Source organism: Aquila chrysaetos, chromosome 17, assembly GCF_900496995.4.
Source record: "Aquila chrysaetos chrysaetos chromosome 17, bAquChr1.4, whole genome shotgun sequence".
Classification (NCBI taxonomy): Eukaryota; Metazoa; Chordata; class Aves; order Accipitriformes; family Accipitridae; genus Aquila; species Aquila chrysaetos.
The window spans coordinates 29351379-29367601 of record NC_044020.1 but is presented as its reverse complement, the minus strand read 5'-3'; the positions used below and the strand labels follow the sequence as shown (position 1 = coordinate 29367601).

General features: G+C 44.9%; 2 protein-coding genes across 16 annotated transcripts in view; both read left to right on the top strand.

Moving 5' to 3' along the window:
• Positions 1 to 9815, top strand: part of PPFIBP1 (PPFIA binding protein 1) — a 117704-nt gene extending 107889 nt beyond the window's left edge. For all 15 annotated transcript variants that reach the window (XM_030041559.2, XM_030041576.2, XM_030041571.2 and 12 more), the window contains 6 exons: positions 3064 to 3186; positions 4011 to 4136; positions 4995 to 5183; positions 5739 to 5918; positions 6278 to 6343; positions 7108 to 9815. In XM_030041559.2, coding sequence (XP_029897419.1) covers positions 3064 to 3186; positions 4011 to 4136; positions 4995 to 5183; positions 5739 to 5918; positions 6278 to 6343; positions 7108 to 7194 — 771 coding nt within the window. In that variant the 3' untranslated portion in view covers positions 7195 to 9815. The remainder of the gene's footprint in view (positions 1 to 3063; positions 3187 to 4010; positions 4137 to 4994; positions 5184 to 5738; positions 5919 to 6277; positions 6344 to 7107) is intronic.
• Positions 9816 to 9915: 100 nt separating this feature from the next.
• REP15 (RAB15 effector protein) lies at positions 9916 to 14756 on the top strand. Its single transcript, XM_030041580.2, has one exon. It carries the CDS (start codon positions 12072 to 12074, stop codon positions 12819 to 12821), a length of 750 nt encoding a protein of 249 aa, XP_029897440.1. The 5' UTR covers positions 9916 to 12071; the 3' UTR covers positions 12822 to 14756.
• Positions 14757 to 16223: the final 1467 nt, after the last annotated feature.

Here is a 16223-nt window from a genome sequence, read left to right as displayed (position 1 = left end):
TCAAATTTTCTGGGTGCTTGTAGGGAGAAGGCTGAGGGAGGTTAGTGTCAGAGGCATTGCTACTGCTAAAAGGATATGCCGGAATGCCATATTTGTCTGTGTGCTTCATTGCAGTGTTTAAAGAACCCCTTGAAACTAGTGGGTGTCCTGTGTTAAGCTAATGCTAATAGCTGTAACCTATAGAAAACATAAGGCCTGATACTACTACTCACCTGCAAGTATTTCCTATATTTTTTCCAGCTTTAAAGATACTATCTTAAGGTGGAAGAGCAAACATAATAAGCATGAGCCCAGAGTCATGCGTGAGAAATGGGCAATCTTGTGCTTAACAGTTGTGCATGACATCGATGCGCTCAGGCAGCATTTGTAAGTCCACAAAAGTGTGCAAATTCTGTGGTCACAGTTCGTGCAGCTGGGCCTTTGCTGTTCAGGTTGTTATTAATTAATAGAAATAGGTGGAATTTTTTTCTTCAGTGAGCAAACATTCGGTGTGCTTACCTATTCATGTGGATGCATAGGTGAAGAAAACCCAGGCAATTTCCTTTGAAGAAAATTGCAGTTTTAAGAGCCAACTTGTTTGAAAACAGGCTACATTTAACAGCTTTTGCATAATGTATTTCAAAATGCTTAGCACCAGCGTCAGCTCGCCACTTCACTGCTGGTCAGGTCAAGTCAACCCAGCAGGTTTCCTTTGTGTAAGGTCTCGGGTAAGATGAGATAAGACCTTTGTTCTTCTCTGGAGACAAAAATGCAAACTAAGCATCGCTAATATTAATTCCTTCTGTATAACAAAGAGGAAATCGATCACTCTCCTGTTCTCTCATGAACCATGCCATGGGCAGAGTAAAAGTTACCTTTTTATGCCATATTTGCATGTATTTTGTATAGGCTTTACAATCGCACCAGGAGAAAGCCGAGGGTTGATCCATCTAACTCTCCTCCTGTAAGACAAGTACAGCGCTGCTGAGGAACTGCAGCCGTTGCCCAGAACTGACATGCCTCGGCTACCTGGCATGACTTTGCTGTTGACTCCGTTTCAGTCAGATGTTAAATACTCACTGCTTGTGTAGTGGGGTTTGGTGTTTGTTTCCTTCAGTTCTTTTGAGTTCAGACATTAATATAAAAGTAGGAGGCAGTTTCTTTCTTCTGGTTCTTAAGTCTTGGAGATCTGATGCCAGTAAGCTCCATTGAGCTTGATCTTGTGTTGAGAGACTTTGCTACCACTGTATTAACTGGATGAGAATTGAATGCAGATAAGACGCAGCATAGGCTGTAATGTAAGGGAACTTGTATTATTCAACAGTCAGTCTTTTTTGTATTAAAAAAGAAAGAAAAGTGAGAGGTGGGCAGAGAAGGGATGTGTAGCAGGAGCTTTGCCTTTTAAATAGGTATTCTTCCTGTCACTTCCCTTTAATTGTAGATCACTAGGGATATTTTTAGACGGAGTTTAACCATCAAATTATAACAACAGATTCAGTGTAAACGACCAACTAATTACAACTGTATGCAAAGTATGAAAGTAATACTTTTAAAAATCTCGTGAAGTTACCCTGACTCAAAATAAATAATAGCAAATATTTGTTATTTTATAATGAATAAAATAGCAAACCATGACATAGAAACTCTACTCTTAGATTCATCATAAGGTTAGCCGAAAGCAATGAAATGTTTGGATAAGCAAAGAATCTAGTCATAAATGTTCTGACAAAATAGAGTCCAGTATTCATAACACATAAGTAATACTAAAACATATTAAGCCATGTTAACCCTGGCACAAGGACGCATAAATTTATCTAAGTCAGCCAACTTGCACCAGCAGAGAATTGGACTTTGAGACACTTAATGGCACAGTTAGGACTGAATTACAACTGAAGAGCCTACTGTAGCAGGAGTGCAAGTCCCACAGCATGTGACCATAGTTGCAGTGCAGGGGAGGTTTTTCTTTCATAGCGCTCCTCTGGAGCGACAGCAGCAGCAAGCAAGCTGGGAAGTCTAGCTGGGCCTGTCACATAGTCCTTCTTACAAGCTTTTAATGGCTGGGCTCCCTAAATCAGGGAGAATCTGATTATTTGGGGTTTGAAATGCTAAATTTCTGGGGCTAGACATGGCCAGGATTGAGATTTTGGAGGGAGAACCCCCTGCTTTTGTTAGAATCACTGATGCGTTGCAGGGAGGAGTGTGGCCATGCCTTTGCAGGCTCTTGCCCTGCAGTGTGTGAGAAGTGGCTTATCCCACGCTGAAAATGGTGTGGTGTAAAGTGCACGGCCAGGTTGCCTCGCGATGCCTTGTCACAGAGCCAAGCTGCAGGCTGCCTGAGTATCCAGCGTGCTCCTTTGGCACATGTGAGGGGGAACTGGTGCTCCTGGCCAACCTGCCCTCCTTCCCTCAAACCGTAGCGGGTGCCTGCACAAGGTAGGAGCTACAAAGTGATGGTGAGCTGGGGCCAAGGAGACTTAAGGTGAGCCCCTCTGCAGCCTGGGTATGGTCACCCTTTCCATCATTCCATCACTTGTGACAAGCATTTTAAAAAATATTCAGCATTTGCTGTTGTGGGAGACCAACCTGACACAACATTGTATTTTTCTCCTTCCCTCTTTTTTTTCATTCTAACCATACAGAATGCCTCAATTTTCAGGGTAGTTTATTGTTTTCAGCTAAACTTTTAGCTGGACATTTGTGGTACTAAAACCTTTGGCAGGATTAAATGCGAATGCCAGGTGAGTCTGATGCACTGTGTTTGGAAAACTGTCCTGGCTGTAATCAGATCGCTGAGGATGTGTCATCTCACCCTCTCCCCTCCTTGTTATCCCAGGTTTCTTGTACTAAGCTCTGTAGCCTATGTGAAGAACATCGCTCGGGAGCTAGTACAGTGCAACGCAGGAAGATTTTATTTTTGGACAGGTGTTTTGAGGTTAATCGCATGTGTCTCATATTAAAATCTTACCCCTTAATGTGTTAGATATGCCCTTTTAAGTCAGGGCCTGAAGCACTCTCCTCCAGTCAGGTGCTGGTTCCACCAATAAGTACGTTTGTGTTTATTAACTCCCCCTTCCTCTTTGACAGGATGATTTGCTGTCCTTGAAAGTTGTCAGTGTCCTCCACCACCTCAGTATCAAAAGAGCCATTCAGGTTTTGAGAATAAACAACTTTGAGCCCAACTGTCTGCGCAGGAGGCCGTCTGATGAGGTACTGCTTTAAGATGAAGCTGTGAAGAGGAATCCTCTGGGGTTTTTGCCCTGGTGTTTCTGATTAATCCTGCTCTGCTATCTGCTCCTGTCTCTTCCTTCCTATTTCATTCTGTTTCATTTTCGGTTTCCTTTTTCTCATATTGTTCTTCCAGTCTCATGCTCTGCCATCACTACCTGGAACACTGCTATCTTTCCTCCACCTGCCATGGCCCCAGACTCATGTCCCCTTTGCCAAGTCTCCTGCTTATCTTCCTAGCCAACAGCTGGCTGTTTTGGCCTAGTCTCTGATGTGCTGTCTGGAACTTAAATCATCTTGAACTCAGTGCACTGTTGCCGTGAGTCTTGTGTAACTCTCTGGAAAATTGATGGCTGTGTCAAGATTTTCTGTGTGAAAGGAGTTTGGCCCTGTTACCAGACAGGAGACTGCCATCAGTTTGTTTTGGAAGCAGCATATGCTGGATAGAGCAATGGATGATGAGGCAACCCATACTTTTGGATTTAGATTCACGATGCGTATCTGCAAGAAAAGCACAGTGGCTCATGGAGCTAGCTAAATTTTCAGTTCTACTTGTAGAAATCGCAAGTAGTCCTAGTGCACAGCAGGATAATCAAATGATATGAAGCATAATACAGACCCGCCCACTGTCCAGACCCATCTCCACATTGGTATTGCTGCAAGGTAGCAATCCAAAAAGAGCTTTTTCTCAAGTGCAAAGTGGGCTTGCATTCATTAAGGGCAGGAGAGGTTTGTTTCAGTAAAGACTGGGGCTGGCACAGCTGAGTTGGGAAGTCTCCTTAACTGCCCATTCCTCCTGTTCACAGAATAATGTCACACCTTCTGAGGTCACCCAGTGGACCAATCATCGAGTGATGGAGTGGTTACGCTCCGTTGATCTGGCAGAGTATGCACCTAACCTGCGGGGGAGCGGTGTGCATGGGGGACTGATGGTAAGGTTTTAGGCTGGCTTGTTCCATTTTACTAAAAAAAATATGGCTGAGAGTCGCTCGAGCAAAGTTCTGACATTATCTTTGCTGCACACACCTTATCTTCTTATTCTGCTTAATAAGAAGTCGCTATTAAAATTTATTACCCTATAGTTCAAAGGACATGAATGTCTTGGGCAGCATTAGTGTGGGTAGCAATGAGTTTGATTATCTGTATTCCCCTCACAATTTAATTTAGGTATGGCATTTTCTACCTCCTGTCCTACGATGCTGTACACTGCTATCATGCTGTTAAACAGCCACTGTCTTCCTTCCTAGACCTGGATATGTTTTTATTTTGTGAGGAAGGCCTGTTACTTTTGTAAAATTTGTGATTTCAATGTCAAAGCAGGGTTGTTTTTAATTGCTCTAGCATCAGATACTCCAGACAAGGGACTTACACTTGTAGAAGTTTGTTGTGGTGATTAAGAGGTATATCCCTGCTGCAAACATTTTATGTCTGTTTATTTTCCATCATTCCTCTGGCTACGTTTTCCAGAATTAAAGAGGATGTGGGTAAACATTTTGTGGCAGCTTCACACATCACATGAGTTAAGGGTGGATTTATCTGATCCTTTCTTCTTACCTGCCAATTCGTTTCTGTTTATAACTCAAGAAGGAAAGCCTGGAGGTTGCATTTTATGAACCCTTTAACTAGGTAACTCTCTTTTCTCTCTCTTTGTTGTATGTTTCCTCCCAAAAACCAACAAAAACCCCAAAGCAACCCTAGGAAGTGACCAAGATAGATGTGCCTGTTGATGTCCTTGAGACCTCATCAGACAGCACTGGCTTCAGCTGGGTTCTCTGTGATTTGATTAATAGGTTTTAGAGCCTCGTTTCAATGTAGAAACCATGGCACAGTTGCTGAACATCCCACCAAACAAGACGCTACTGAGACGGCACTTGGCAACTCATTTCAACCTCCTCATTGGGCAGGAGGCCCAGCAGCAGAAACGCGAAGCCATGGAGTCCCCAGACTATGTCCTCTTAACAGCAACAGCCAAAGTAAAGGTAGGTCACTTGTTCTGAGTCAGTGCATGAGCTTCCAGGCAGACATTTTGATCTCCAGTGTGCTGCTTTTATCCATGTTTGGAGGGCAGTTCAGTAAGGTCTGAGAAAAGGGGATGGCTGCTAATGAAAGAAGCATGAGAGCAGGACTCAGCAGACCTGGGTTTGACACTTGGGTCTACCATGAACGTACCACACCTCAGCCTCTCAAATGCACAGACAAGAGGTAGCAGTCTTGTGTGTTGTCCTCCTGTCTGTACTATAAAATGTTTGGGAGGGAGACTGTCTCTTGCTGTTCATACGCTCATGGTTTAATGCAGTGGGATTCTGATCTCATTTGGGATCCTTTAAATGGTGTTGTCTTAACAATGGTAGAATGAGGGCACACATCTTGTTCTTTCAGATGCAATTATCATGAAATACAGCTATTCAGAAGATCTTTGTTTAGGAGAGCAGTGGGGTTTTGACCCTTTATCATTGAAACACCAGTGCAAGAGTGAGAGATCTGTTAATCCTTTGCTGATTCTCTTTCTTGTAAATTTTCTCCTCACTTGTAAGCCAAAGAAACTTGCCTTCAGCAATTTTGGGAGCCTGAGGAAGAAGAAGCAAGATGATGTGGAAGAGTATGTGTGTCCTATGGAGCTGGGGCGGGCATCTGGAAGTGGGTCAAAGAAGGGTTTTAAGCCTGGCCTGGATATCCGAGTATATGATGATGATGATTTGGACAGGCTGGAGCAGGTAAGCCAGTTCTTAGCAGTTTGGAGTACTTGACTGTGCTGTCAGGTTCGGTGGAAAACCTTCCTTTTCCCAGAGAAGCCTTCCTTTTGCTTTGGCCTGTGAGGGTCCTGACTTCTTGCAGTCACATAGCATTACTAACAAAAGTGTCTCTTGGCCCAAGGAGGTTCAAGCTGTGAATGCAGTGCCTTTAGGACCTACTCTGGCATAACTGTCCTCTCCCAACAGGGCACGCTCCTCCCTTGCTCTGACCATGTCGGGTGTAATCAAGCAGTTACTTATGTGCTGCATTTAATTGCCACTCTGTTGTGGCTTACAATGAATTTATTATTGATTCGTTATTCATTATCTGTCTTTTGTAGATGGAAGATTCAGAAGGGACAGTGAGGCAAATAGGAGCATTTTCTGAAGGCATCAACAACTTGACAGTAAGGCTTAAAAGTGGGGTCTGTGGAATAAGATCTCTATTTAAGTAAGATGGGTATAAACCCCTTGGCAGTTGCTAGTATTGAACAGTGATGCTATTTAATACAAATACACTAAGTGCAACTTTTGTTTGCTATTACTGGCTCTGTCGAGCAGCTGAGGTTTGCAGTTTTTGGGGCAATTGCTTTGATCGATTTCAGTGCGTAGCGGGACGTAGTCTTTGGATAGAGTGAAGCGCCACCGGTCTCTGAGGGCTAGAGCATATAAAATACTGTGCAAATTGTGGGTAACAGCGAAGCCTCATCGGAACTAGGGGTCCACTGAGGTCCTTCGTTTTTTGTACAGGACAGAGGGGAAAAGAAAAATCAGCGGTTCAGGAAGATACCCGCCCATCCTGGCGCGGAGGTTGCCCCAGCTGGGAGTGGTGGCCTGCGGTCACCAGCAATTCCTCGCCGGCTCCGCACCCCCCGGCGGGGCAGAGCGTGGGGTACCCAGCTCCGGGCCAGCGGCTTGCCCTTGGACGGCGAGTTGCCAGCTGAGGGCTGTGGCACGTTTTCTGGGTGGAAGCCCAGCCCCAGCCTGCGCTCCCCGAGCCGTTTGGGCCAGCGGACAGCAGCGAGCTCGTTTTCCACAGCGTGGGTGAAAAACGTCCTCAGCAGGACGACGCGGTGGCTGCAGGGCCGACGCGGTGTGACTGGGCCGTCACGGGTGCCTGGTTTTAGCTGTGAGGGCCGGAACCTTGACTCTTCCCTCCTTTCCTTTCTAGCACATGCTGAAAGAAGATGAAATGTTCAAAGACTTTGCGACTCGCTCTCCTAGCACCAGTATAACAGATGAGGACTCCAACGTGTGACAGTCACCACGAGGCACTGATAAAGGCTCGCTTTCCTGTGTACAAGAAACGTCGTCATTATACGTGACGGGCAGCAGATCATGTACATTACATTGCTCTTGCTTCTGTTTGTTAGAAGTAACATTGGGGGGTGGAGAATTTTTAGAAAAAAAAGGAGGGAAAAAAAAGGTGCCTACTCCAAAGTTGCCATAAGAAACACCCAGACACCGGTGAATGGTAATTGTTTTTACTATATTTAATGTACAAACTGGTGATACGTTTCTGAGTGTTGCATTTAAATTTACGTGGTATGATAGTGCTCCTATTGCTTATTCACAGCCTCAGAATAATCATTTATACTGTTTCAAAAGAACAGAAGATGTTAGGTAGAAGTATTGCATCTGTAGATATCGTGCATCACCTTCTCTAGACTCTCAGCTGAAAAAAGATGCGACTGCTCTTTTTCAAGTGCATTTGTTCAGCACAGATACCAGTTCTGCCCTTCCTACGGTATCCAATGTAGGATTTTAGTCATCCATGCCTTGCATAAACTCCCCAGTAGCTCTTGACTGTTGCTCTTACTTTTATACTGTTTTATTTAAAAAAAAAAAAAAAAAAAAGAAAAAGAAAAAAGAAGTATATGAAGTACATATAAAAGCAAAAATTTAAATTTTGTGAGATAAAATGACGGAAAGTTCGAGGTGTGGGGGAAGGGGAGAGGGTTGTAAAAAAAATTATGCCAGTTTGCATACCAGCTGGTTACTGGAAAAGGCAGGCTGACCTTTGGAACTGTTTGCTTTCGTGCTTTTTACAAAGTGCACAGTTTAATGATCTTCCATTTGGGATGAAACAATTATAAAGCATGTTTCTTCTAGCAGTGACTTGCACGGAAACTGCACATTTTAAAATGTCTTCTTTCTTGTTCCCAGCAGCAGTAGTTATAGCATTCAAACAAGGTTATTAACACTTCTGTGATTTAAAAAATTTCCTTAAAGTTGAGAGTACTCCCTGCATATGGAAGGGATATTTCTGTGCTGTGACTGATGTAAAGATGGTGTAGTTGCAAAAAAAATAAAGTTATATAGAGAAATGTATAGGAAATATATTATTTCATAATATTAAACCTAAGGTGGGACTTTTCCTCCAAAATTCAAGTATCAAACATGTTGCTCATCATTTTACTTTCTTAAAGCACAGCTCCTCTGCTTTTGAAGATCATCAGATTTTAAAAATCCTGACTAGCCAGTGGAAACCTTTTGTCAGACTTTCGGTATTGCAAGGTGTACTAGCCGAATGCAAACAAAAAAAAGTGACTCTGTTTATTACAGTGGTCATTCGTATGGTGTTGAACGTTGCATGTATTTTAGCACAATGGCATGAAGCTTCTTTGCTTTGTAAAGGCAAAAAAAGTACAGCTGGAATTGTTCCTTGTGGTGGTGTGTTGCTTTACCAAGTGTTTGTCACTCGTTTCATTGCTCTCCTTGCTGGAAGTGAGACCGTTTTGAACACATTGCTGGCGTGGTGCAAGGGATGGTAGATTTGCATTGACTTTGTGGGTATTTCTGAAACACTATTAACAAAGCTAGGAAAGGAAGAAAGGTTCTTTCAGGGTCTTCCAGGGAGTTCCCATCAGATGTTGGGGTAGATTGGAGACATATTCCAGCATTATATTATTGTAACCTGATAAGCTATTACCAGCCTGGTTCTTTGAAGGATGTGCAGTGTAGGCTATTATTTATGTACCAAGTTGAAAAATATGATGTGGACTGGTTGTGTTACACATAACGTGAAGCTCTGCCATTTTCTCTTTGGTAACTGGAGCCAGGCAATCCATAATGTGTGGTTTGCGCTGCTTACCATTTTGTCTACAAACAGATCACAACTGGTGCTTTATTCAATATTCCTGACTAATTCCTGTCTGCAAATAATTTGCTTTCTGTCGTTTCTTCCTCTGCAGTCTTGGGGGTGTTTGAGCTATTTTATTCGGGCAGAAATACTACATTGTGTAATGCCTGCTTGTCAGCTTTAGGGTGCAGACACTTGGGATGTGAATTCAGGGCTTGCTTTCTGTGAATACTCTGCAATACAGTTATTAATTACACGTAGGTTGAGCTTAAGGCCCTGCTCTCCTAAATACTGCAGAAGCACTGGGAAGACGTGGTGCAGGCTTCTGAGCAAAATTATTCCTCCAGGTTAGTTCTCACTAGGTGCTGGCTAGTGAACATGATGGGATATTCACAGGGGGAAAAAAGGAGGGCTAGTGATACAATATTACGTGCTGAAATAGGCACAAACAAATACTCTCCGATTTCTCTTCAGGCCAGTGCTATTAGCAAGCATATCAACAACGGCAGATGATGGCTTATTGAAGTCCAGTGTAAGTAGCATTCTGTTCCAAACAACCCTTTCCTGCATTCAGTGGTTGGAAGCCAGGTCATCCCCTTGAAGCTGCTTATCATCTGAACCTTGGTTATTTTATGGGGGTGGAATATGAAAGTAAGTGATAAAGTCAGGAAGTTCATGAGCATAGGTGCACACAATTGATACCGTTGGGGTATTTTAATTTGTGCGTGTTTGAAGAGGGCAACTTAACTACTGTGTATTGCCATGTAAAATCCAATAAAGTCTGTGGAAAATGCCAAGTGTTTCTGGAAGCTGGTTCTTTTTTAATTTATCCTCTTTTTTCCTTTTTATTTTCCTAGGAAGCTCATTTTGTTCTATTTAAAAGGCAAAGGAGGGAGAATTTTTTGTGGACTCATTAGTTTGTTTGGCGATAGTGCCTGCAGAAGGACTCAGGTAACAGCTAAGAAATCAACTACCCCAAGTCTTTTTACATATTTCTGGGATCCAGATTTGAACCATCTTGGGTTGTTTATGAGAAAGCGCTTCCGCGTTGCTCGGTGTGTGCTCCTCAGGGAGTCCTCGCAGGGTGCTGAAGGAAGGACCGGCTCTGGCCCTTCTTGAAGGGCAATGGTCTCTCTGGTCCCAGGTGTCATTCCCCTCCCCGTGCCCTTGCAGCCCTCAGCAGTCATAGCAGGTCCGGCTACTTTGACAACAGGAGTTGAGCTTCCCCAAACTGCATTTTGTTGCTGGGGTGCAGGTACAAATGATGATCAGTGTTTTGCCTGGTGTAGCCCAGATAAGGGACCAGAAAATGCAGAACCGCTATTGTGACCTTCATTTCTGTGGTTTTGTTCATCAGCTCAACAGTGGGAACACTGAGGATAAGCATCTTGAAACCTAGAGTATGATGAACTTATGTTGTCTGTTTATTTACAGTGATGAGGAAAAGATAGATGTGTATTGATCAAGAGCCTATGGAGATTAAACCCATCTTTTTTCAGTTTGCTTAAATTACATGTATGCTTAGGAATGGAGAAGTAATCCAGAGTAACTTCTGGAATGACTCTTCTGATTCCCATCCACCAGGTATTGTTGCATCCTGGCTTTCCCTTCAGGAGAGAAGTTGCACTTACCCTACCTGCATCCTTTTTATATCTTGCACCACTTTGTTGTTTACAAATGTTTAGTGCATACTTTATGCTTCACCTTAGTATTTTGGCATTTTCATTTGCAGCAAGAGCTTTTCCTACTGAGCCTCTTTATCCACAGTTGGGAGGAAGAAGATAGTGCTGCTAAGAAGCAAAATCATCTGAGTTACCAGTAGATTTGGAGCAGTCATCAGCAAGGAGATAGTATTAGGTGCTGGGGAACCCTTGAATAGAAAGGAAATTAGAGTTACGGTGAGAGAGAACAGGAGAAGCAGCAGCGTGCCCCCTAATCATAGCTGTGAGAAGGTCCTGAAGGAATGGAGATGGGCCCATGACACATTTGAAGACCTGTGGAAGAAGAGACATGTAATATGTAGGCCATGATCTGTTTCTTAGAGAGAGGGACCCAAGGGCAGCAGCGGGACTGACCGGCCTGTGCACCTGAGAAGGTGTTTCTCTGGGTTGGCAGGAGTACAAGAACATCTATAGGCAGAAGGAAAGAGATATCAAATGAAGATGTTTTGAGCAATGAGAGTAAAGAGGGCAGAGAAAGACATATCCTCAATGCTTTTTTCACTCATTCAGAATGAAGAGGAGGAGGAAGAGCAGCTTTCAGCAGGACAGAGCCTGTTTCTGAAGTATGGTGGTGGGATCCCGGGCCAATGAAGAGACCGTAGCGGTGCATTTTGGCACCAGCAACATCCAGAGCTGAACGGGGCTGGCTTCTGCTGTAGTGGTAACATATGTTCCCGCTTTCACAGCGAGGGAGATGGGATTTTGTGAGATTAGGAAGCTTGTTTATTTGTAGCTGTATTTGATAGTTCTGGATGGTGGCGCGTTGACTGTCCAAGCTTCCCTGAGATAACCCAGTTACAGGCAGCAACAGCATGAGCTTCTCCGTTGAGCCAGAAGTCCAACTGATTCCGAGTGCATTGCCATGGCACAACTAATGCCACTGACAGCAGCAGCACCCTTCTCTGGGTGATTAAAAGAAAAAGGTTGTTGCATCTCCAGGAAGCACCCAGCGCCAATCAAATGGCTTCTCTGTAATAGTCCTAGAAAGGAGATCAAAGGAGATAAGATCAGACTGGAATGAGATAGCATCAGCTAAAGCAATGGTGCCAGAATTAACAATAAGGAAAACAAGCCCAGATGAATTCAGTAGGTGTGAAAGTTTCTGGGCCTGTTGCGCTGGTTGCTGCTCAGTCAGCTGTGGAGAAACACACCCAGGAGAAAGCCGTCTGTCCTGCTGGACGGCAGCTTGCTCCAAGAGCTCATCTCTACTGCTGCCATGACCTTCATCTGGAAGGCGACAGGTAACCATGTGCCTGCTTAATAGGTCTGGCTGAGCCCAGCACCTACAAAGCCTTTGCTGGAAAAGGAAGGGACTTCCCCGAGGCAGTCTGCATGTGGAAACGATCTCCTCCCGCACAGAAAATGGGCCAGAAGGTCTCACACGAGGACAACCAAGAGAACAAGGCTGAAACTCTGGTCATCTGTGAAGTCTTCAGCCAAGGTGTGGTCCATGCATCTCAAAGGCTGAAGGACTATCTTGGTTTTGTGGATCCTCAGAGCAAATTCCAGCCAGCCACAAGCACGCTGAGCGAGATCTTTTTGGTCAACTTCATCAGCTTCTGCGTGGAAAAGGGAGTGGAGAAACATATCGTGACCAGCAAAATGACCAAGCAGCAGTCCTCCCTGTTCGGGGACTGGGTTTGGACTCTGTCTGGAGCTGACAAGCAAACCAAACTTGAGATGGCTGTTCAGGCTTTACAGCTGGCTGAGCTTTCCTGTAGCGACAGCGGCCCCGCTGAGGCGGTGCAGGGCTGCTGCCGGGACGCCGTGCTGGCAGATGGGTGCTTCCAAAACAGGAGCAGGTTTGAGAAGCTGGCGGAGTTCTGCCACTTGGTGGGACGGGACTGCCTGGGCTTGTTCATCATGTTCGGTGTGCCAGGGAAGCCCGAGGCCATCCGAGGAGTCATGCTAGACAGCAGTGCCAAGGAGGAGCAAAAATGCTGCCTGTTGGGCAGGGATGCGCTACGGCAATTTGTCACCAGTACTGACAGCTTCCTGCCCGCAAAAGACATGCTGGAAAACTGCCTCGGAGCAAAAAATGGGCCAAAAGAGGTGGGCAACGTGTACGTAAACTTTCTGTAAACCACTGGTTAACGGCAGTGGCTCTCTGCATGCCAGCACCAGAGGCTCCGTGGGGCTCAGCTCTGCCTCCCTCACTTTTCTTGCATGCTGTTCCCTCCACCCCCTTATTTCCCATCTTCCCCTCCACCCATCACATTCCCTTAGCTCCTGCAGAAGCCAGGCTGAGTCAGTCTCTCCAGGTTTTAAAACAACAGGATGTACCTGCCAGAAAAATGTGTTTATAGAAGGCATGTCATTTTTCCAGAACAGTTTGTTCGCCAGACATTAGGTCTTGGCCAGAGCTGATGAAAGCTTTGTCACCCTGAGCCTTTGGGAGGCCATGGTAGATTTGACTCACAGCCTTTGTGTACTGTGTGGCAGATTTTTTTTTTTCTGCAGTAGGAGGTTGAGTCTGTAATAAAGAAAATGTACTGGTGCTGGTCAGATTTGCACTGAGCGTGAAGGACAGTATTAGGGCTTAAAAACGCTGGTTTGGAGGAGTGAGCTGGTTCCCAACTGAGAGGAAAACCACTTCCCTGTGATAGAAATGGGCTATATGAGAAACCTATTAATTACCTGCCCCTTAAAAGTAGATCAGTGCCAGGCTACGGAGGGCCTTGGAGCTGTGCCCAAAATGCAGGGGTAGGGTTGGTCCCAGCTGCAAAACCTGTTCTTGCTGAGTGGCTGTCTCAGGTCATTGTGTGGCAAAAGGCAGTGGCAGGTGTTAAAGAAAACTTGGGGGGAAAATCAACCAGGGAGACAAAAACCTGGCCCTGGAGATGCTGGTGGGTTTGTGCTTTTCATGGCAGCAGGGGCAGCTCCTGACCACTGGTGGCAGAGAGCAAAAGTCTGGAGGAGGCAGAATTATTTCATTTTGAATTTGTTTTCAGTAGCTTAGCAGCTGATTGTGTTTAGGGACTAATTTATTCCATTTCCCCCAGCTTTTAGTGGACAAAGTGAGACTTTTGGGTTGCACAGTTGTGATTACTTGCTTTCAGCCACTGTTAACCAGTGAAAGAAGACCTGATCAGTTTTCAAACTGGTAAACTCACTTTTTGTTCATAGCTATCTGAATAGTTTTGTCAGTGCAAACCTCCTCTACCTGTAGTTTTCTTGTAATTTTATTCATTTTATTTAACAGAATAAAAATAATTTCAAAAGCTCATGCATATTTTACTATTTACTATTTATTTGAGTTATAAGATGGGGCAGCTGCAACAGCTGAGAAATAAAGGCTGTTCTTTACAGAGCCATTAAAAAAGGGCATAAAGAAGCTGCAGCATCAGTGCCAGAATTGTTCGCAGCTTTTCCATGCCGTAGGCACAGAGGCTGAAAGGTGAACTGAAATAAAAACATACGGAGAACTGTGACATTTTTGCCGAATCACAAATGTAGATGGGCATGGAGAAGGGAGGCCTTTTAGTTTTGAAATAGTTTATTGAGATACAGTTGGTTTTTTTAAAGAGCTAGAGTCATTGTATTTTTTGTGTGTAGCAGGGGTTTGAGGCAATAGTTCTGGTGTTTTACATAGAAAACATGCATAGCTATGGCGATATGTGCAGAGCAGGAGGACTCTACACCTGTTCAGGAAGGTTGGGGGGTTTTTTTGCCTGTTTAAAGTTACAGCATAACCAATACTGCAGCAGGATTGATTGGTTTATAAAAGATCAGCAGAAAAGCTTTAATTTTGCATTAAATTGGTATCTTATAACTAGTGTGTGTCTCAAGCTATTCAGTTCTGTAGGAATGCTGTCTCTCCTCTGAAAACTGGTTGGGCTTTCTCCTTTGGATGTTATGCATGCTTTTTCAGTGTTGGAAAGGGGAAAATCAAAATGTCTTGACTATATGGAGTTGGAACTATGGAAGTTTCACATTGGGGCAGTTGCCAATTTGATTTGTGTTCTCCAAAGTGGCTCTGGTACCTGAGAGATGTCACGCAGGCTTGGTGTTTATTCTGGGAGCCAGGGTGTATCGCCCAGGCTGCGCCGCGCTCTGCCTGGTTGCCTTGTGGGTTTTAGCTCAGGAGCCTGGGCCCTCAGCAACGGTGGGAACTGGCCAAGGCTTTGTGCTAGGGCTAATAATGGTGCAGATGCACAACAAAGTATTTAACAATGTAAATTTGACCATGTTCATTTATTCAGCCAAGCTGGAGTCTCAGCTCAGGTGACTCACAGCCATACCACAAGCTTCTGTAACACCAAATACTGATTTACCAGGTAAGGTGCTGACCGCAGACAGTTTAATCCCATGGTAATTAAGGTTAGTAAAAGCAAAGTGAAGGGGTTGGGTTGGTTGTTTGGTTTGGTTTTTTTTTTTTTTGCTTTGGACACCATTTGCTAATGTATACGTTATTACAATTTGTACAGTTTATAGTGTAGTTGAGCTCGAGAGCTCACGGAAGCATAGCTCAGTGAAGAAAGGCTCTCAGAACAGGAAACGTGCAGCACTGCTGCTCTTGGCTGGTTTGCTTAGCCAGGTAGGTCTTCCTAGCAAGAAAAAAAAAGCACAACACCTTACCCCACCCTTTTTAAAGAAACTTTAATGTAAGAAGCATTAGCTTATCACAGGATACAGGTATCCACCCTACCTGGGTCCACCAGGCGCTTCTGACTCAAGCAGAGATGACCTGGGCCCTCGGCGCCTGTCCTTAATTACTCCAGGCGGGTGTCTGGCATCACCCCCCACCGTTTCTGCTCCCCTGTTGCAGAAGTGGCAGCGTGGTCTGTGTACCCCGAGCTGTATGCTACATAGACACTGCCTGGCAGGGGCCTTCACCTACAGCTGTCCCATCCCTCAGCCGCCCCGTGACCCCTCTCCTGCCCTTCCTCCATGGGTGATCCATCACCAATGCACCCCCACTTTCTTTTCTGTCTCCCACTCCCTGCTCTACAGACATTTCCCTTCCACTGCTGCAAGGACTCTTGTTCTATGGTTAGCTCAGCACGGGATGCTGCTTGATGGCATCCACCACAAGCGAACAGTTGCAACAGACATGATTTGGTTAGACGCCATGTACTTGCAGGAATTTGCTGCAAGTAGCTGCCTGTGTATGCTCCTAACGCCCATTGCTGGGAGCCAGGCTCAGGCCAGAGGAGAACAGCCTGATGCAGGTGTCTTGTGTTTGATGCACTGGGAGTGCTGCATGCTGACTGTGGTAGATCTGTTTAAAAACAGGGCCCTGTTCTGTCAATTCAAACTGTGGAGTGGGGTGGCAGGCAGGGCATGATCCCCAGAGGCATTAAGCAAATGCTACTGCTCACCCATTAGGCCATTCAAGCAAGAAAAGTCGCAGATCCCTGCTGCTCCAATCTTGTCCTGCTCTTCCCCCACTTACACCCAACACATATGTCTAAGAAGTTAACAAACACAAGGGAGCGCCTGGCTGCTGCACTGGCTTTGCCCTGGCAACACTCCTCTTCCTCT

What these genes read in the sequence shown, in the direction of transcription:
- REP15 (XM_030041580.2), top strand. Translation starts at nt 12,072, where the DNA reads ATGTGGAAACGATCTCCTCCCGCACAGAAAATGGGCCAGAAGGTCTCA.